This window comes from Phyllobates terribilis, unplaced genomic scaffold, assembly GCF_046119375.1.
Source record: "Phyllobates terribilis strain yellow unplaced genomic scaffold, ASM4611937v1 Scaffold_4__5_contigs__length_816908805, whole genome shotgun sequence".
Lineage (NCBI taxonomy): Eukaryota > Metazoa > Chordata > Amphibia > Anura > Dendrobatidae > Phyllobates > Phyllobates terribilis.
This window is the reverse complement of record NW_027362764.1, coordinates 118,844,887-118,866,246: the sequence shown is the minus strand read 5'-3', so window position 1 is coordinate 118,866,246 and position 21,360 is coordinate 118,844,887. Positions and strand designations below refer to the sequence as shown.

The window sequence follows — 21,360 nt, the reverse complement described above, 5'->3', positions numbered from 1 at the left end:
GGAGCCTGTAACATACCTGGCGGCGTCCTTGCATAGTGGTCCATCTCCCACTGTGCAAGAGCGCGCACTTGATCTCCAGTCCAGTCTGCTAGCCTGGCTTCCCTCCATGCTGTCTGTTTGCCTCTGTTTCTGCAGCTTAAGGGCGGTGCCCGATCACTTCCTGTTTCTTGTACCTGCTGCAGACACACCCCTGATGCGTCCTCACCTGGTATTTAACCCAGCTCCTCCCAAGAAACCCTGCCTGAGCATTGTGCTTCATTCAGTGTGCTCTTTCACTCTGAATGTGCCAGGTCCCTTTCTGTGTTTGTTTACCTGCCTTTCCTGGAGGCTGTATTTCCAGGCCTGTCTGAACTCGCTCCTAGCCTGTTCCTTCCGCCCTCTAGGGGCTGCATACCTAGACCCTCTCCTGTATCTCGTCTGTCCTGTCTGAACACGCTCCTAGTCTGTTCCTTCCGCCTTCTAGGGGCTGCATACCTAGACCCGCTCCTGTAACTTGCTACTGTGTCTGTTCTTGTCTGAATACTCTTCTAGCCTGTTTCCTGTTTTTCTCTATGTCCATACCTTTCCTTTTTCTGCAGAGTCTGAACTCGTACCTAACTCCTACTCGTTGTCCCTGTACTCCCATTTGTGAGTTTGTGGTCCACTCGCTACTTCACTGAAAGTATCCTGTGGGTATCTGGTTCTGCCTTTCCCTTCCTGTCTGTTCCGTGTGAACAGAGCCCTGTCCCCCCTGCTCTGCCTTGCTCACCGCTCCGGCGGTTCTTGCCTGCTCTGCCTTGCTCACCGCTCCGGCGGTTCTAGCCTGCTCTGCCTATGCTCACTGCTCCGGCGGTTCTGGCCTGCTCTGACCCTTTGCTCACTGCTCCGGCAGTCTTCCTCTGCTCTGACCCTTTGCTCGCTGCTCTGGCAGTCTCGCTCCGCTCTGACCCTTTGCTCGCTGCTCCGGCAGTCTCGCTCTGCTCTGACCCTTTGCTCGCTGCTCCGGCAGTCTCGCTCTGCTCTGACCCTTTGCTCGCTGCTCCGGCAGTCTCGCTCTGCTCTGACCCTTTGCTCGCTGCTCCGGCAGTCTCGCTCTGCTCTGACCCTTTGCTCGCTGCTCCGGCGGTTCTTGCCTGCTCTGCCTTGCTCACCGCTCCGGCGGTTCTAGCCTGCTCTGCCTATGCTCACCGCTCCGGCGGTTCTGGCCTGCTCTGACCCTTTGCTCACTGCTCCGGCAGTCTTCCTCCGCTCTGACCCTTTGCTCGCTGCTCTGGCAGTCTCGCTCCGCTCTGACCCTTTGCTCGCTGCTCCGGCAGTCTCGCTCTGCTCTGACCCTTTGCTCGCTGCTCCGGCAGTCTCGCTCTGCTCTGACCCTTTGCTCGCTGCTCCGGCAGTCTCGCTCTGCTCTGACCCTTTGCTCGCTGCTCCGGCAGTCTCGCTCTGCTCTGACCCTTTGCTCGCTGCTCCGGCAATCTCGCTCTGCTCTGACCCTTTGCTCGCTGCTTCGGCAGTCTCGCTCTGCTCTGACCCTTTGCTCGCTGCTCCGGCAGTCTCGCTCTGCTCTGACCCTTTGCTCGCTGCTCTGGCAGTCTCGCTCTGCTCTGACCCTTTGCTCGCTGCTCCGGCAGTCTCGCTCTGCTCTGACCCTTTGCTCGCTGCTCCGGCAGTCTCGCTCTGCTCTGACCCTTTGCTCGCTGCTCCGGCAGTCTCGCTCTGCTCTGACCCTTTGCTCGCTGCTCCGGCAATCTCGCTCTGCTCTGACCCTTTGCTCGCTGCTCCGGCAGTCTCGCTCTGCTCTGTCCCTTTGCTCGCTGCTCCGGCAGTCTCGCTCTGCTCCGACCCTTTGCTCGCTGCTTCGGCAGTCTCGTCCTGCTCCTCTCTCGCTCACTGCTCCAGGCAGCCTTGTCCTGCTCTTCTCTCACTCACCACTCCAGGCGGTCTCGTCTTGTTCTGCTCTTGCTCGCCGCTCTGGGCGGCCTCACTCTGCTGTTTGTCCACCGCGTCTGCGGTTCTATTCCTGAGTCCCAGTCTGAACTGGGTCCTATCCACTCTGTGCTCCAACCTGTCATACCAGCCAGTACCTCCCTGCCTGCATACCAGTCGTGCTCGACAGCATCCACCCGTCTGTATTCCAGCCGTGTCTGCCTATACCCACCAGTGGGTGTGCCAGCCTAACCTGCCTGTTCCAGTATTCCCCTGTGTGGGTCAACAGCCGTGTCCAGGGTCTGACCTGGAGTAGCACCTGGTCCCTCTGCCCGGTTCCTCCCTGGTGCACTGGCGACGTATGCTGTCGTGCGACCTTGGCCGGATCGGGCAGATACTTAGTTACGCCCCTCCAGGCACTCTCCGGTTCATGACACAGTGGAATCACTAAACACGCACACGCCAGTCAGTCCGGGCGTGTGCATTACAGAGCCAAGTACAATCTTCTCGATGGGTTTTATGAGGCGGACATCATAGCAAGTTGCAATATAAAACCAGCTGCCATTGATTATGCTCAATGGTCTAAGACCTTGGACAAGAGCCTTTTGCTGAGTACGGATTTGACCAAGAGCTTACATATAGCGAAGTTCTTCATGACATTTGCACCACAGTGACCCATGAATAGATCTAGGCTCGTGCTAAAATCACTTATCATTAGTGACCAATGATAAGTATAAACAAGTGGACATGAACATAATTTTGTTTTACTAAGCAAAATTAAATAAAGTATTGCCCTCTGAGATTTACCTGGAGTTACCCTTTGGGTGCGTTCACACTGAGAATTTTGTTGAGTTTTTGGAGCAGAAACTCTCAAAAAAATGCAAATTTTGATTGTAGAGTTTCTTCTCCAAAAACTCAGTGTGAACACACCCTATAAGTACAACAAGGATCTGTGAAAAAAAAGATGAAAAGAACTAAATTAAATGGAAGGAACCATTTAGATATCTGTATACTATGAAAAGCACAAAAGAAGCAAAAAAATAATTCTATGTTTACCCGGAGTGATAGAAATAACTGTAATTTAAAGGTGGCACATTACAAAGAGTGGAACTTATAGTGGGCTCGTGATTGACAAAGTGAGCTCTCGGAGTCCGATAATAATCAATATACTGTAGGGGGAATTGCTGTTTTTCTATGGATTCATTACTGATTACAAGCCCAGCATACAGTCCTCACTCGGTTATTACAGGGCCGGGGTTATGCCTGCAGATTTAACATAAATTGGGGAGTTGGGCCAAAAAATGGCAAATGGGGTTCAATGCCGATAAATGTAAGGTCATGCACATGGGAAAGAAAAACAGCAGTCACCCATACATATTAAATGGGAAACCGTTGGGGAAATCTGACATGGAGAAGGACCTGGGCGTCTTGGTTAACAGCAAATTAAATTGGAGTGCCCAGTGTCAGGCAGCAGCTGCGAAGGCAAATAGAGTCATGGCATGCATCAGAAGAGGAATAGGGGCATATGATGAGAACATTGTTCTTCCTCTGTATAAAGCGCTGGTAAGGCCGCACTTAGAATATTGTGCACAGTTCTGGGCTCCGGTGCTCAGGAAAGACATATTGGAGCTAGAGAGGGTACAAAGGAGGGCGACTAAGGTAATAAAGGGAATGGAGGGACTAGAATACCCAGAGAGGTTGTCAAAATTAGGCCTATTTACATTGGAAAAGAGAAGGCTTAGGGGAAACCTCATAAACATGTATAAATACATCAGGGGGCAGTACAGAGATCTCTCCCATGACCTGTTTATACCAAGGATGGTGACAAAGATGAGGGGGCACACTATGCGTCTGGAGGAAAGGAGGTTCCTGCACCAGCATAGAAGGGGATTCTTTACGGTCAGAGCCGTGAGACTCTGGAACTCTCTGGGAGAGGAAGTGGTGATGTCCAACTGACTTAATGAGTTCAAGAGAGGCCTGGACGCCTTTCTTGAGAACAATAAAATTACATCTATGGATGGGGCATCAATTTAAAAGTAGTGGACAACTTCTTTAACAACAGGTTCCCTGATTGTGTGCAGGTAGCCGCACCTCTTTGTAGACCACACCTCTTTATAAGATCACACCCATTTCCGTGCCTCTTCTTCAACCATAAAGTCAAAGTATCGTTAGCCAAAATTATTGTCTTTCTGCAAAAAAGAGAGTAGATATCATACAGTGATAACTCTCTCAGTACAGATAATGTAGTAGATTTTACCAGCAGTCCTATGTAACACCACAGATAACACAGTGATAACTTTCTCAGTACAGATACTGTAGTAGATTTTACCTGCAGTCCTTTGTAAAACCACAGATAACAAAGTGTTAACTCTCTCAGTACAGATAAAGTAGTAGATGTTCCCTGCAGTCCTATGTAACACCACAGATAATACAATGATAACTCTCTCAGTACATATAATGTAGTGTATATTACCCTTAGTCCTATGTAGCCCCACAGATAATATAGTGATAACTGTTGCAGTACAGATAATATTGTAGGTTGCCCACAGTCTTATGTAACACCACAGATAACACAGTGATAACACTTAGTGCAGATAATGTAGTAGAATATACTTGCAGTCCTATGTAACCCCACAGATAACACTGTCATAACATTCTCAGTACACATAATATAGTATATATTAACCACAGATAACACTGTAATAACTCTCTCAGTGCAGATACTCTAGTCCTATGCAGTCCTATGTAAGAACACAGTGATAACGCTCTCAGTACATGTAATGCAGTCACAACCAGTACTGTGGTCAGACATGTGGGATGAGCGAGCATGCAGTGTCCTCTCAGGCTCCCTCCTTAGTGAGCTGTGCTGAACTACTGTGTTGAATAGGGGCGCTGCAACTAATGTTTATTCACATGCCTTTGCTAATTAATACTTAATTGACCTGTATACATTATCTATCTCTATTTTAAAACTTATATGCCAGTACAATATGCCTGATGAAGGCCTCTTTAAAGAGGATTTGTCACCAGGTGTTTGCTACCTAATCTGAGAGCAGCATAATATAGGGGCAGAGACCCGATTCTGGTGATGTATCACTTACTAGGCTGTTTGCTATAGTTTTCATTAAATCACTGTTTTATCAGCAAGAGATTATCACTAGAGAACTACTTGGCCTGCTGCAAAGTCCAGCCACACCCTCACTACTGATTGGCAGTTTTTTGGCTACGCATAGTATATACTGAAAGCTGCTGTTCAGTGGTGTGGGCGGAGTTATGCAGAGCTCAGCATTCAGAGAACTGGTAGATCTGCAGTAGAGAAAACTGCAGAAACCAGTAAAGTAAGTGGCACATAGCTAGAATCAGGGTCTTTGCCCCTACATTCTGCTGCTCTCAGATGGGGTAGCAAACACCTGAGGAAGACTCCTTTAAGAGATTCTCATATGTATATATATATATATATATATATATATATATATATATATATACACACACCTCGGCTGCACATAGAGGTAGAAACAGGAACCCTGACTCTTTAAATATTCCACTGGTTTATTAATGATACTGCATAAACCAGTGCAGGTTACCAAAATAAACATGGCCTTTCTGGCCTAACGAGAAAACAAAACATAACGTATGGCAAAGTCTGTGTAGCTGTGGGGATCCGCCCGCTTAGGAACCAACATATCAAGGTTCAGCTTTTCTTAATGCAAACATCCAGCTCTGGAGGTCCCAACTCTAGGCACACCCAAACATGAATCAGCCAGAAGGCTGTGTATTTATCCTCTGGACTCCACCCTGGGGTCGAGATATGTTGAACAGCCTCCCACCCACTCTACAGATGTTCAATCAACCTAGCTCTAAACATGGCCGATTAATCCCTCTCAGCACTTAGTATGCTGGAGCATTTTTCTAGGTTCATACCAACTGCTATATATCTCACCTCCAGTACTTTGCCAGTGATTTTGTCACATATATATATATATATATATATATATATATATATATATATATATATATATATGACTCGCCCAGGGGAATGGGGACGACTCGGTACCCGGGCCTTTGCCTTGGGGATGTCGCGGTGGTCGGCTCCCGGGCCTGTACTCTGGGGTCAGCTTTTAAAAGGGGATTGTTTGTTAAGTTTATGAAAGTTCGTGACGCCACCAGCGCTGCGGCAGTTCACTGAAGCCGGTGATAAGGCAGCTCGATGGTATAGCTCCCCACAGGTGGAGCTGGGCTTCAGGGCAGCGTACGGAGAGGGGGATGCAGGACAGGTGAGACCCAGCCGGGTCAGAGCAAGAACAGGGACAGACACGATAGTCACTTCAGTACCTTTTACTGATGGAAATTCAGGCACGTCCCGCAGCACTGTAGGGTGAAGGGTGCATATCAGGATCCTCCCCAATGAGCGGGTGTAGGGCCTCCTGTTTCTTGCCTCTGCGTAGTAAGTTTCTGACCTGCCTGAAGCTAGGCCTAACTTTATCTCTGTCCTGCACCGGCTGACGTTGTGGTAGGGCCTTCTCTTGGAGTGCACGCTCCCAGCTTAAGGGGCCTATGTGTCTCCTGGCTCTGTTACGTATCAGCTCTCTGGTGAACCTGGGACCTGTAGTTCTCCAGGGATTCTGGTTATACCTTACTGGGTCGTAGAGATCCCAGTAAGCTCGGACCCAGTGTCCGGTATATGTTTCGGGGTGAGCTGGGTAAGCTCCTCTGCCCCCACTGCTACTCACTTTCCACTCGCCTTCGGCCACGCTCGGGCCCTCACTAGGCTACTCACACTAACGGCAGCTTGCCGCTCTTCACCGATCTTAGGGCGCCGGCACACCTTAAGCTCTAACTGAGCTCCCTGAATCTAGCTAGCAGGAGCCTCGTGCTCCACTGCTGAACTATTAGCTGACTTCTCTAAACTAGACTGAGCTCCACTGCAAACTGACCTGCTTCTGTGTCTCACTCTGCAGGAACTCTCCACAGGAACTGAACTGCCTAGCTCCACCTTCCCTATTTATATCCCTAACGGGCTCCCTCTGCTGGTCTGAGGTGGAAGGTGGAGATGTGTGAATGTTTATGGGGGCCTCTTGTGGAGGAATCCGGTAATTCTAGGTTCTGTGGTACCAAGCGCAGCTGGGCGCCACATATATATATAAGTTTGGAAACACCTTCTCATTTAAAGATTTTTCTGTATTTTCATGAAAATACAGAAAAATCTTTAAATGAGGTGTGTCCAAACTTTTGGTCTGTACTGTGCATATTATATATATATATATATATATATATATATATATATATTAAAAATCATAAAGAATATACAGACTTATAGATTTACCAAATTTTCCTTTTCTATTTTTTATAACCTAAGTTCGCCTCGATGTTAAAATTCCCTTTATATTATGTGTCTAATATAAAATTGCAGATCTGTTCTTTTTCTATCATAACTGCTGCAGACAACTCACTTCACTTGTTATCTTATTTTCAGACGGCTCTGATCTTTATGCATTAATCAGATCTCAAACCGAGAGGCGTCAATTGTGCTTTTGTTTTTACAGAAAAGTAACTGCTTAAAATAACGACAGTCTGGAGCAAACTTAAGATGACTGAATTTAGATAGTTTTCTCTGGATTTATTGGCTTTATTCCAGGGTGTAGATTGGGTGTATTATGGATCTAGTTATAGGGGAGCACAGGTAGCTGTCATATCCGGGCCCTGGCGCTTCAGGGGCCCAGAGGCAATGCAGCATTGTAGGAAGACATATAGTAACTGGAGGCCTGTAACAGATTTTGGATTGGGGCATGGAGCTTCACATTTTATTTCTGTTGCTGATGGCTGATTGTGATGATGACCATTATAACCAAAGTTATGACATGTCTAACTTCTCCTTAGTAGAGATGAGCGGTGTTCGACTAGAACTGTTCGCCAATCTCAAATTCGAGCTGTTTTGGGCGGTGTTCGAGTTGTTCGACGAACCCGAACGATTTGCAAAAAATTCGGCTGTTCGAGGTTATGTTCGATAACTGTTCATGCACCAAAAGCGTGTCCTGCATGTCTGGCGCTATTTAGAGCACCAATCATGCAGGGATTGTCTGCCACTCACTGTAATGCCACAGCCATGGTGGTTGTGGCATTACAGTGATTGCCCAAATCGATGGGAACAGTGCCAACAGTGAAACATGAAAAGCCGGCAATTCAGCAGCGGCATACACCTGTACCCGACAATTTAGAACCGAAAGAATAGAGCTTCACACATAGATTAGATAGATATAAACATGTCAGCCACATATATACGAAGTACAGTGAAAGTGCTGCTTACTGTACTTGTCATTTAGCGTAAAGGATTTATCAAAAAAAATAATAGTGTTTTCATGCACCGTCTCTTTAAAAAAGCCGGCCGGCAATTCAGCAGCGGTACCCGACAATTTAGAATAGAAAGAATAGAGAATCACACATAGATTAGATAGATAGAAACATGTCAGTCACATATATATGAAGTACAGTGACAGTGCTGCTTACTGTACTTGTCATTTAGCGTAAAGGATTTATCAAAAAAAATAATAGTGTTTTCATGCACCGTCTCTTTAAAAAAGCCGGCCGGCAATTCAGCAGCGGTACCCGACAATTTATAACAGACAGAATAGAGCTTCACACATAGATTAGATAGATAGAAACATGTCAGTCACATATATATGAAGTACAGTGATAGTGTTGGTTACTGTACTTGTCATTTAGTATTAAAATAAAGGATTTATTATTAAAAAAATTGGCGTGGGGTTCCCCTTAATTTTAGGCTCTAGCGGAGGTTAAGCAGACGGCTGGGGCAGATGTTTGAAGCCTGGGAAGGGGGTAATACCCACGGAGCTTCCCAGGCTACTAATATCAGCCCCCAGCTGAATACATAGCTGTTATGTTCTGCTACCAAAGCTAAGGAAAGAGAGGAGATCTGTCCCTACTATAAGACTCAGCTGAATCCCTACGATGTAACAGGGAACCTGATCCTGCGATCAGACCTGCTAAAGTCCTAATCTAGTCTGTACGGAGACCTATAGATTTGGGGAGGGAATCCCTACAAGTACTAAGGACTGGGAGGAATATGGGACACCTCCTAACAGAAATAGTAGCAGACAGACGAACAAACAAAATAGATAGAACCTAGAGGTCCGTAGACCAAGCAAACTAACAGAGTTAGATACAGAGCACAGGCTAGCTAGAAAGTGGATATACAATGAAGTCCAGCAAAGCCAGAAGGGCGGAGCAGGATTAAATAGGCCAACAAGGTCATGTGACCAGCAAAGGAAAAAAAACCTAACAGCAAGGTTCTAACAGTACCCCCCCTTCTAAGAGGATCCTCCGGATCCCCTAGGACCAGGCTTATCAGGAAATCTCCTGTGAAACGCTCTGATAAGTCTGGACGCGGAAACATCATCTGACCTCACCCAAGAGTTATCCTCGGGTCCGAAACCTTTCCAGGCCACAAGATACTGCAAACTACCTCTATACCGTCTAGAGTCAAGGATGCGAGAAATTTCATATTCCCCGTCCTCCACCACCGGAGGAACAGAGGCAGAGGCGTCACCATCCGACACAACAGCTTTTTTTAACAGAGAGACATGAAAGACCGGATTAATTCTCCAGGAGGTAGGAACCTCCAACCTAACAGCAGATTGGTTGACAACCTGAAGCACCTTAAAGGGCCCTACAAACTTGGGACCCAATTTCTTAGAAGGAATCCTCAACCGCAGATTCCTAGAGGACAACCAAACCATGTCACCAACAGCGAACAAAACCTCCTGTCGTTTCCTATCAAAGTAGTCTTTAGATTTTCTGTTGGCCTCCTGAAGATTACCACGCACATCCGTCCAAACTCTTTCCAAATCACCGGAAAAATTCTCCTCCTCAGGCACGGCAGATCCCAACTTGGAGAACGACCCAAACGACGGATGTCTCCCAGAACAACAAAAAAAAGGCGAACAACCAGCAGAAGAAGATGTATGATTGTTCAGAGCAAATTCGGCAAGTGGCAGAAACTCAGACCACCCCTCTTGATTGTCTGCCACAAAACAACGCAAGAACTGCTCAACATCCTGGTTTTTCCTTTCTGTCTGGCCATTAGATTCAGGATGATATCCGGACGAAAACGACAAATGAATTCCCAACCTGTCACAAAAGGCACGCCAAAAACGAGCCACGAACTGAGGACCCCTATCAGAAACAATGTCAGTAGGAACGCCATGAAGTCTGACAATTTCCTTGACAAAGGCCTTAGCGAGAGTTTTAGCGCAGGGCAGTTTGACGAAGGGAACCAAGTGACACATCTTGCTAAAACGGTCCACGACCACCCAGATGACAGTAAAACCCTCAGAGGGGGGAAGGTCAGTTATAAAGTCCATAGCCAAATGTGTCCAAGGAGCACTGGGGACCTCCAAAGGACAAAGCAACCCCGCAGCAGGAGTATGTGAGGACTTAGATCTAGCACATATAGTACATTGACGCACCCACTTAATGACTTCCTTCTGCCATCCAGGCCACCAAAAACTGCGACCCACCAGTCTCTTGGTCTCAGAGATTCCGGGATGACCTGCCAACCGAGATTCGTGACACTCAACAAACAAATCTCTCCTAAAGGTCCCAGGCACAAACAACCTCCCATGAGGAGTGTTAGATGGGGCATTCTCCTGAGCTTTAAGAATCTCATCTTCCAAAACGGAGTCTAAAGCAGCTATCACAACACCTTCTTGTAAAATGTTTTCCTCTTTCTCAGCACCGACTATGGGAGAAAAACTGCGAGACAAGGCATCCGCCTTAACATTCTTAGTACCAGGGATGTAAGTAACGGAGAAATTAAACCGCGAGAAAAACAGTGCCCACCTAGCCTGACGGGCATTCAGGCGCTTGGCAGCGTCAAGATATATCAGATTTTTATGATCCGTAAGAACCTGAACGGGAAATTCCGCACCTTCCAAGAAGTGGCGCCAGTGTTCAAATGCGAGTTTAATAGCCAATAATTCCCGATTACCAATATCGTAATTCAATTCAGTCTCCGAAAATTTTTTTGAAAAAAATGCACAGGGATGTAATCCATCCCCGTTATCCTGAGACAATACTGCGCCAACCCCCACAGAGGAAGCATCAACCTCAACCAAAAACGGCCTAGTAACATCAGGCTGCATAAGGATGGGAGCAGAGGTGAACCTCTCCTTGAGATACACAAAAGCTTCAATGGCCTCAGAAGACCACTGAACCGCATCAGCACCTTTCCTGGTGAGATCAGTCAGAGGTTTGACAATACTAGAAAAATTTTTTATGAATTTTCTATAGTAATTGGCGAAACCCAAAAACCTCTGTATTGATTTCAAACCAATAGGCCTAGGCCATTCCTGCACAGCCTGAACCTTAACCGGATCCATCTCAAAACCTTTGCTGGAGATAATGTAGCCCAAAAAACTAATTCTCTGTACAGCGAACTCACATTTCTCCAGCTTAGCAAAAAGCGAATTGTCCATTAATAACTGTAATACCTCACGCACGCTCCGCCAATGAGACTCCAGATCTGGCGAATAAATCAAAATGTCATCCAAATACACAACCACATTTTTACCGATCAAAGGTCTAAGGATGTCATTAATCAGATTCTGAAAAAATGCAGGAGCATTAGTAAGACCAAAAGGCATAACCAGATTCTCAAAATGACCCACAGGAGTGTTAAAAGCAGTCTTCCATTCATCACCCTCCTTCATGCGCAACAGATTGTATGCCCCCTTAAGGTCAATTTTAGAGAACCACTTGGCCCCCAATAACTGGTTAAACAGATCAGGAATCAATGGCAGTGGGTAAGGATTGCGTACCGTAATTTTGTTAATCTCACGAAAATCCAGACAAGGACGTAAACCGCCGTCCTTTTTTTTTACAAAAAAAAATCCAACCGCCACAGGAGACTTAGAGGGCCTAATGTGACCGGCGGCCAAACTTGTCTGTATGTATTCCTCCAAAGCCTTCCTCTCAGGAATAGTAAGGTTAAATAAACGACTTTTAGGAAGAGTCGCTCCAGGGACAAATTCAATAGAACAATCATAGTCTCTATGGGGAGGCAAAACCTGCGATTCTTTCTCAGAAAAAACTCTCCAAAAATCCTGAATAGGAACAGGCAATTCTCCCCTATCCAAAGCTGCAATACGCCCGTTACAACACTTGTCATAACATTTATGGCTCCAGGATTTAATTTCACTGGTAGACCAATCCAGTACAGGATTGTGAAATTTTAACCAGGGCAAACCCAATATTACTGGAGAAGGCAAGTTATTCAACACTACCAAATCCAATTTCTCATGGTGAACACCATTAATAGTGAGAGGAAATTCACTGACCTTGAGAGTAATATTCTTCAAAGGGGAACCATCCACAGAAACCACAGCAATGGGGGATGATAAAGGTTCAGGTTTTAAATTGAGTTTTTCCACGAATCCCCCATCAATAACATTCAGTGTAGACCCGCAATCAACAAACACCCGAAATTCCATTAATTTTTCCTGAGCAATCGTGGAAGCAGCTAAAAATATACCCTTGGAATTTAAACAGGCAATACGGGCGTGACTGACCATTTTTTTTTCTTTCTTCATACGAAGCTCACAGCCTTTAATCAAATGACCAGATTTCCCGCAATAGAAACACAAGCCTTCTGAAAAACGACGGTGTTTTTCTTGAGAGCGAGGTGCCACCGATCCAATCTCCATCGGTTCACCACTGTTAGTACACACATTATCATAACCAGAAACTGACATAGCAGAGGATTTGCTCTCATTAACCCTAGCACGCAGTCTTCTGTCCACCCGTATAGCTAATTGCATAGCCTGTTGCAAATCCTCAGGTGTAGGATAAGCAATTAGCAGGTCTTTAACCTTTTCACTGAGCCCAGCAAGAAATAGACTTTTCAGAGCAGAATCGTTCCACCCTGTTTGAGTGGACCAACGACGAAAATGTGTACAATATTTTTCCATATTACCTGATCCTTGTTTTAAACGTCTCAACTCAGTCTCAGCTGATGCCACACGGTCAGGATCATCATATAATAGTCCTAAAGCAGAAAAAAAACTATCCACTGATCTGAAGCATGTATCACTAGGTTGCAAAGAAAAGGCCCACTCCTGAGGCTCTTTGCGCAAAAGTGACATTATGAACCCTACGCGCTGGGATTCATCCCCAGAGGACTTGGGTCTCAAACGAAAATACAATAAGCAAGCATTTTTAAATGAAAAAAATTCTCGATGTTCACCAAAAAATAAATCCGGCAAACATACCTTAGGCTCCAAGAAATATGCTCCAGGACAGTTACTCACGTGCTGACGGAGCTCGGCCACTTCCAGAGAGAGTCCCTGCAGGTGTTTAGCCAAATCCTGAACCGACACCATGATGGAACAAAAAAAAAAAAAATCTTTCCTTAGAGAATTTACAGGCTGGACTTACTGTTATGTTCTGCTACCAAAGCTAAGGAAAGAGAGGAGATCTGTCCCTACTATAAGACTCAGCTGAATCCCTACGATGTAACAGGGAACCTGATCCTGCGATCAGACCTGCTAAAGTCCTAATCTAGTCTGTACGGAGACCTATAGATTTGGGGAGGGAATCCCTACAAGTACTAAGGACTGGGAGGAATATGGGACACCTCCTAACAGAAATAGTAGCAGACAGACGAACAAACAAAATAGATAGAACCTAGAGGTCCGTAGACCAAGCAAACTAACAGAGTTAGATACAGAGCACAGGCTAGCTAGAAAGTGGATATACAATGAAGTCCAGCAAAGCCAAAAGGGCGGAGCAGGATTAAATAGGCCAACAAGGTCATGTGACCAGCAAAGGAAAAAAAACCTAACAGCAAGGTTCTAACAATAGCCTTTACTAGCTATTAAAATGGGGGACCCCCCAAAAAAAATGACGTGGGGTCCCCCCTAATTTAATAGCTAGCAAAGGCTAGGCAGACAGCTGGGGGCTGATATTAATAGCCCAGGAAGGGAGCCATGAATATTGGCCCCCTCCCAGGCTAGAAACACCAGCCGTCAGCCGCCCCAGAAATGGCGCATTCATAGGATGCGCCAATTCTGGCACTTAGCCTCGCTCTTCCACGCTGCCCTGGTGCGGTGGCAGGGGGTAATAGGGTTGGGGTTGATGTCAGCTTATAATGCCAGCTGACATCAAGCCCAGGTTAGTAATGGAGAGGCGTCTATAAGACACCCCCATTACTAACCCCATAGTCAAAGTTAAAAAAAACACAAACACCCAGAATAAAGTCCTTTAATTGAAATAAAGACACAATCCTTTATTGTTCTAAATTAAACCATACTTACCGTCACGCCCATTCCAGCTGAAGCCAACGATCTCCTGCAATAAAAGAAAAATAATAAAGCAACCTCATCCTTACCTTTCCATGGTTCCCACGACAGCTTCAGCTCTGCTACATCGAGATGACAGGCTGGACCGCAGCAGAACGCTGCCATCCAGCCTCTCATCCCGCAGACACTGAGAAGCGCAGGCTTGCTTGCGCTGCTCAGCGTCTCTCTGTGACGACATCCAGATGAGCCGAGTTCATGTCCAATGAACTCGGCTCACCTCATGCACGTCACTGACAGCGTGGGAAAATTCTCACGCTGAAGCGGTGAGATCAGGAGAATTCTCCCACGCTGTCAGTGACGTGCATAAGGTGAGCTCATGTCCAATGAACTCAGCTCACCTCCTGCACGTTACTGACAGCGTGGGAGAATTCTCCTGCACTCAGCGCTTCAGCGTGAGAATTCTCCCACGCTGAAGCGCTGAGTGCAGGAGAATTTTCCCACGCTGTCAGTGACGTGCATGAGGTGAGCCGAGTTCATTGGACATTAACTCGGCTCATCTGGATGCCCTCACAGAGAGACACTGTGGAGCGCAAGCAAGCCTGCGCTTCTCAGTGTCTGCGGGATGACAGGCTGGATGGCAGCGTTCTGCTGCGGTCCAGCCTGTCATCTCGATGTAGCAGAGCTGAAGCTGTCATGGGAACCATGGAAAGGTAAGGATGATGTTGCTTTATTATTTTTCTTTTATTTCAGGAGATCGTTGGCTTCAGCTGGAATGGGCGTGATGGTAAGTATGGTTTAATTTAGAACAATAAAGAATTGTGTGTTTATTTCAATTAAAGGACTTTTTTCTGGGTGTTGTGTTTTTTTTAAATACTTTACTAGAAATTCATGGTGGTCATGTCTAATATTGGCGTGACCCCATGAATTTCGGGCTTAGGGCCAGCTGATAATGCCAAGCTGGCCCTAACCCCTTTATTACCCAGTGAGCCACCGCATCAGGGCCCTGGATGAGTTGGGTACAGCGCCAGAAGATGGCGCTTCTATGAACGCGCCATTTTCCGGGGTGGCTGCGGACTGCAATTTGCAGCGGGGGTGGCCCAGAAAGCTTGGGCCTCCCTGCGCTGCGGATTCCAGCCCCCAGCTGCCTAGTTGTACCTGGCTGGACACAAAAACAGGGCGAAGCCCCACGTCAATTTTCTTTAAATTATTTCATGAAATAATTAAGAAAAAAAGGGCTTCCCTATATTGTTGTGTCCGGCCAGGTACAAATAGGCAGCTGGTGGTTGGGGGCAGCCCGTTCCTGCCTGCTGTACCTGGCTGGACACAAATATAGTGCGAAGCCCCACGTCAATTTTTTTTAAATTATTTCATGAATTTCCTGAAATAATTTAAAAAAATTGAAGTGGGGCTTCGCACTATATTTGTGTCCAGCCAGGTACAGCAGGCAGGAACGGGCTGCCCCCATCCACCAGCTGCCTATTTGTACCTGGCCGGACACAACAATATAGGGAAGCCCTTTTTTTCTTAATTATTTCATGAATTTCATGAAATAATTAAAAAAAATTGAAGTGGGGCTTCGCACTATATTTGTGTCCAGCCAGGTACAGCAGGCAGGAACGGGCTGCCCCCAACCACCAGCTGCCTATTTGTACCTGGTTGGACACAACAATATAGGGAAGGCCTTTTTTTCTTAATTATTTCATGAATTTCATGAAATAATTAAAAAAAAAGTACGTGGGGCTTCGCCCTATTTTTGTGTCCAGCCAGGTACAACTAGGCAGCTGGGGGCTGGAATCTGCAGCGCAGGGAGGCCCAAGCTTTCTGGGCCCCCCCCCCCCGCTACAAATTGCAGTCCGCAGCCACCCCGGAAAATGGCGCGTTCATAGAAGCGCCATCTTCTGGCGCTGTACCCAACTCATCCAGGGCCCTGGTGCGGTGGCTCACTGGGTAATAAAGGGGTTAGGGCCAGCTTGGTATTATCAGCTGGCCCCAAGCCCAAAATTCATGGGGTCACGCCAGTATTAGACATGACCGCCATGAATTTCTAGTAAAGTATTTAAAAAAAACACAACACCCAGAATAAAGTCCTTTAATTGAAATAAAGACACAATTCTTTATTGTTCTAAATTAAACCATACTTACCATCACACCCATTCCAGCTGAAGCCAACGATCTCCTGCAATAAAAGAAAAATAATAAACCAACCTCATCCTTACCTTTCCATGGTTCCCACGACAGCTTCAGCTCTGCTACATCGAGATGACTGGCTGGACCGCAGCAGAACGCTGCCATCCAGTCTGTCATCCCGCAGACACTGAGAAGCGCAGGCATGCTTGCGCTCCTCACTGTCTCGCTGTGATGGCATCCAGATGAGCCGAGGTCATGTCCAATGAACTCGGCTCACCTCATGCACGTCACTGACAGCGTGGGAAAATTCTCACGCTGAAGTGCTGAGTGCAGGAGAATTCTCCCACGCTGTCAGTGATGTGCATGAGGTGAGCTCATGTCCAATGAACTCAGCTCACCTCCTGAACGTCACTGACAGCGTGGGAAAATTCTCCTGCAATCAGCGCTTCAGCGTGAGAATTTTCCCACGCTGTCAGTGACGTGCATGAGGTGAGCCGAGTTCATTGGACATGAACTCGGCTCCTCTGGATGTCGTCACAGAGAGACGCTGAGCAGCGCAAGCAAGCCTGCGCTTCTCAGTGTCTGCGGGATGACAGGCTGGATGGCAGCGTTCTGCTGCGGTCCAGCCTGTCATCTCGATGTAGCAGAGCTGAAGCTGTCGTGGGAACCATGGAAAGGTAAGGATGAGGTTGCTTTATTATTTTTCTTTTATTGCAGGAGATCGTTGGCTTCAGCTGGAATGGGCGTGATGGTAAGTATGGTTTAATTTAGAACAATAAAGGATTGTGTCTTTATTTCAATTAAAGGACTTTATTCTGGGTGTTTGTGTTTTTTTTAACTTTGACTATGGGGTTAGTAATGGGGGTGTCTTATAGACGCCTCTCCATTACTAACCTGGGCTTGATGTCAGCTGGCATTATAAGCTGACATCAACCCCAACCCTATTACCCCCTGCCACCGCACCAGGGCAGCGTGGAAGAGCGAGGCTAAGTGCCAGAATTGGCGCATCCTATGAATGCGCCATTTCTGGGGCGGCTGACGGCTGTTGTTTCTAGCCTGGGAGGGGGCCAATATTCATGGCTCCCTTCCTGGGCTATTAATATCAGCCCCCAGCTGTCTGCCTAGCCTTTGCTAGCTATTAAATTAGGGGGGACCCCACGTCATTTTTTTTGGGGGGTCCCCCATTTTAATAGCTAGTAAAGGCTATGTATTCAGCTGGGGGCTGATATTAGTAGCCTGGGAAGCTCCGTGGGTATTACCCCCTTCCCAGGCTTCAAACATCTGCCCCAGTCGTCTGCTTAACCTCCGCTAGAGCCTAAAATTAAGGGGAACCCCACGCCAATTTTTTTAATAATAAATCCTTTATTTTAATACTAAATGACAAGTACAGTAACCAACACTATCACTGTACTTCATATATATGTGACTGACATGTTTCTATCTATCTAATCTATGTGTGATGCTCTATTCTTTCTGTTCTAAATTGTCGGGTACCGCTGCTGAATTGCCGGCCGGCTTTTTTAAAGAGACAGTGCATGAAAACACTATTATTTTTTTAAATAAATCCTTTACACTAAATGACAAGTACAGTAAGCAACACTGTCACTGTACTTATTATATATGTGACTGACATGTTTCTATCTATCTAATCTATGTGTGAAGCTCTATTCTTTCTGTTCTAAATTGTCGTACAGATGCTGAATTGCCGGCCGGCTTTTTTAAAGAGACGGTGCATGAAAACACTAATATTTTTTTTAATAAATCCTTTACACTAAATGACAAGTGCAGTAACCAACACTGTCACTGTGCTTCTTATATGTGTGACTGACATGTTTCTATCTATCTAATCTATGTGTGATGCTCTATTCCTTCTTGTCTAAATTGTCGGGTACCGGTGTATGCCGCTGCTGAATTTGCCGGCCGGCTTTTTTAAAGAGAGTGTCTTCTGAGCAGTTTGTCAGCTTTTGGACACCTTTGCAGGTGTTTTCTATGTGTTTCTATGTGTTTTTGTTTGACTGCCATTGGTTTTAACGGTGTTCGACGGTGTTCTAAGGTGTTCGACGAACAGTTCGACGAACAGTTCCTCGAACATCCCGGTGTTCGACGAACCGAACCGAACCCGAACACTATGGGGGTGGCTCAACACTACTCCTTAGTTGCTATTAGGTTATGATCAACATCAAACAAAGATTAAGAGACTACATTGCAAATTCTATTATGGAGCCCCCAAGTATCAGTTATGACCTTAAACAAATTCCTTGAAAGCTAAAATGTATAACCTTTCAATAATTTGCAATAATCTGCAGCCCTGATCTCCCATATATTCATATCCATTGAATGGTAAAAGTATAAAATTAATCTGCAATTTTGGGGCTTAAAGGAGTTTTCTCAATATAGCAAGTTAAGGAATAACTTGCTGCAGGGGTGGACCCAGACTGAAGAGGCCCCCTGGGCAAGAACAGTCCAATAATGTGCCTGTGACAGAAGTGATTTGCCACATTGGCAGTAGATTTGGGCCCCCTTACCTCTTGGGCCCCTATCTAGCTGCACATGTTGCAACAATAATATATCCTCACCTGACTTGCTGAGCACTGGGCATTTGACTGCTTGGACCCTCAAAGTCCCAGGAATTGGGCACTGGAACCTCCAGAACTGAGCTCTGAAGTGTCCTGTCTTTAATTCATACTCAATAGACTCTACATTAATTGTCTATGGGACTGTCTATTGGACTGCCAAAGCAAAGTACTATATTCAGCTGTTTCCGCCATACCATTGACAAGGAATAGAGCAGAAGCCAAGAATGAGCTCTCCACTGAAAACAGAATTACCTATGCACAGTTTCGGAACCCTATCCTTGGGATATCTTAGGGTCCTAGAGGTCAGACCCCAATAAATCAGCACGGTATGCCCTAGTATATTAAAAAGTGGATAACTAGTGATTTTGAAAAACCCCTTTTAATAAGGTTATTAATGATAGGTTCACGGTGACAATCACTGAGAAGCAATTTTCCCACCTTTTAAACCCTCCTCCTAGTAATGAGATAATAGGGCATGACCATGGCATTGTAGTGTAAGGACCCCCTCAATTATCCAGAGAGGGCATTACCGTGGCATTGTAGTGGAAGGACCCCCTCAATTATCCTGAGATGGCTTGACCATGGCATTGTAGTGGAAGGACCCCCTCAATTATCCAGAGAGGGCATGACCATGGCATTGTAGTGGAAGGACCCCCTCAATTATCCAGAGAGGGCATTACCATGACATTGTAGTGGAAGGACCACCTCAATTATCCAGGGAGGACATAACCATGGCATTGTAGTGGAAGGACCCCCTCAATTATCCAGAGAGGGCATGACCATGGCATTGTAGTAGAAGGACCCCCTCAATTATCCTAAGAGGGCATGACCATGGAATTGTAGTGGAAGGACCACCTCAATTATCCAGGGAGGACATAACCATGGCATTGTAGTGAAAGGACCCCCTCAATTATCCAGAGAGGGCATGATCATGGCATTGTAGTGGAAGGACCCCCTCAATTATCCAGAGAGGGCATGATCATGGCATTGTAGTGGAAGGACCCCCTCAATTATCCAGAGAGGGCATGACCATGGCATTGTAGTAGAAAGACCCCCTCAATTATCCAGAGAGGGCATGACCATGGCATTGTAGTAGAAGGATCCCCTCAATTATCCAGAGAGGGCATTACCATGGCATTGTAGTAAAAGGACCCCCTCAATTATCCAGAGAGGGCATGAGCATGGCATTGTAGTAGAAGGACCCCCTCAATTATCCAGAGAGGGCATGACCATGGCATTGTAGTAGAAGGACCCCCTCAATTATCCTGAGAGGGCATGACAATGGCATTGTAGTGGAAGGACCCCCTCAATTGTCCAGATTTGCAAGCTGCTAATAATGGCTCTTGCTCAGTTGGCTCAGTCTGGTCACCTATTCATCAACCGTTCCTTTTCTTAGCTAATATTTCATGTAGGACCAGCTGAAAATTAAAACTGAGGATTTCCAGAGGCCAATCCCACGGCAATTACTTAATAGAAAAAACAGCCATAAAAAGTTTGCTAATAAGGGGTTAATGTGATACAACCTTTTTGATTCAAAACTGCCTTATCTTTGCTGGTAATATTGAATATATAAAAATGTCTCATATATAAACAATCCTCATTTCATTATTTTCTTTTATTATTTTAATTAAATAACTTTTTTTTACAATTTGATAGAAACCTATTGTTTTTTTACTGCTTCTTTGCAGAGGAAATATTTAAAACTCACATTGCCCACTGGTGGGCTCCAGATGGCGCCAGACTAGCATATACAACAATCAATGATACCAAAGTCCCCACTATGGAAATCCCTGTGTATACAGGATCAATCTACCCATCGGTGAAAAATTATCATTACCCAAAGGTAAGATACATGTCAGCTTTGAATGTATGCAATAAAAGTGAATATAATCTATCTATCTATCTATCTATCTATCTATCTATCATTAGAGGAGTTCCAATTAGATTATTTTTTTAAACAACTTCACAAGAATTGCTGTCTACTATCAAACCTTTGAGGCCAAAAACTTTCCCCACTAGAAGATAGTTTGATACTGGTCCACCCCTGGCAGTTTGGTATGGTCCATGACAGGAACAGTACATAGAGTGCAGTACATAGACCCTGAGGACAGGCAATTTTCTCACTGGTCTTGATGAGGGGGTGTGTTGGAGTCAGACTCTCCTGATCCATAAAGAGGCGCTTGCGCTGGAGTAAGATTTTTAAGGAACCCCACAGCTCATCACAAATTAGACGAGCTGTGGCGTTATGTCCTTGCCGCGCCTCTCGTCCCTCCTCAGCTCTGCCCATTTTTCAGAGCTGGGAGAAACTGGTGTGAAAATGCCAAAAGTTGCATCATTTTTTCTGCAACAACGAGCTACACAAAACTTTTACTACTTTTCAAAGCCAATTATACCAGAATTCTGGCAAAATTGTTTTGATGAATCAAGGCCAATGTGTCTGAATT

At 45.8% G+C, this 21,360-nt stretch overlaps 1 protein-coding gene across 4 annotated transcripts in view; it reads left to right on the top strand.

Annotated features, from left to right (window-relative positions):
- DPP6 (dipeptidyl peptidase like 6) overlaps positions 1–21,360 on the top strand; it is a 2,068,973-nt gene that overhangs the window by 1,843,738 nt on the left and 203,875 nt on the right. For all 4 annotated transcript variants that reach the window (XM_073677704.1, XM_073677702.1, XM_073677705.1 and 1 more), the window contains one exon: positions 20,605–20,759. In XM_073677704.1, coding sequence (XP_073533805.1) covers positions 20,605–20,759 — 155 coding nt within the window. The remainder of the gene's footprint in view (positions 1–20,604; positions 20,760–21,360) is intronic.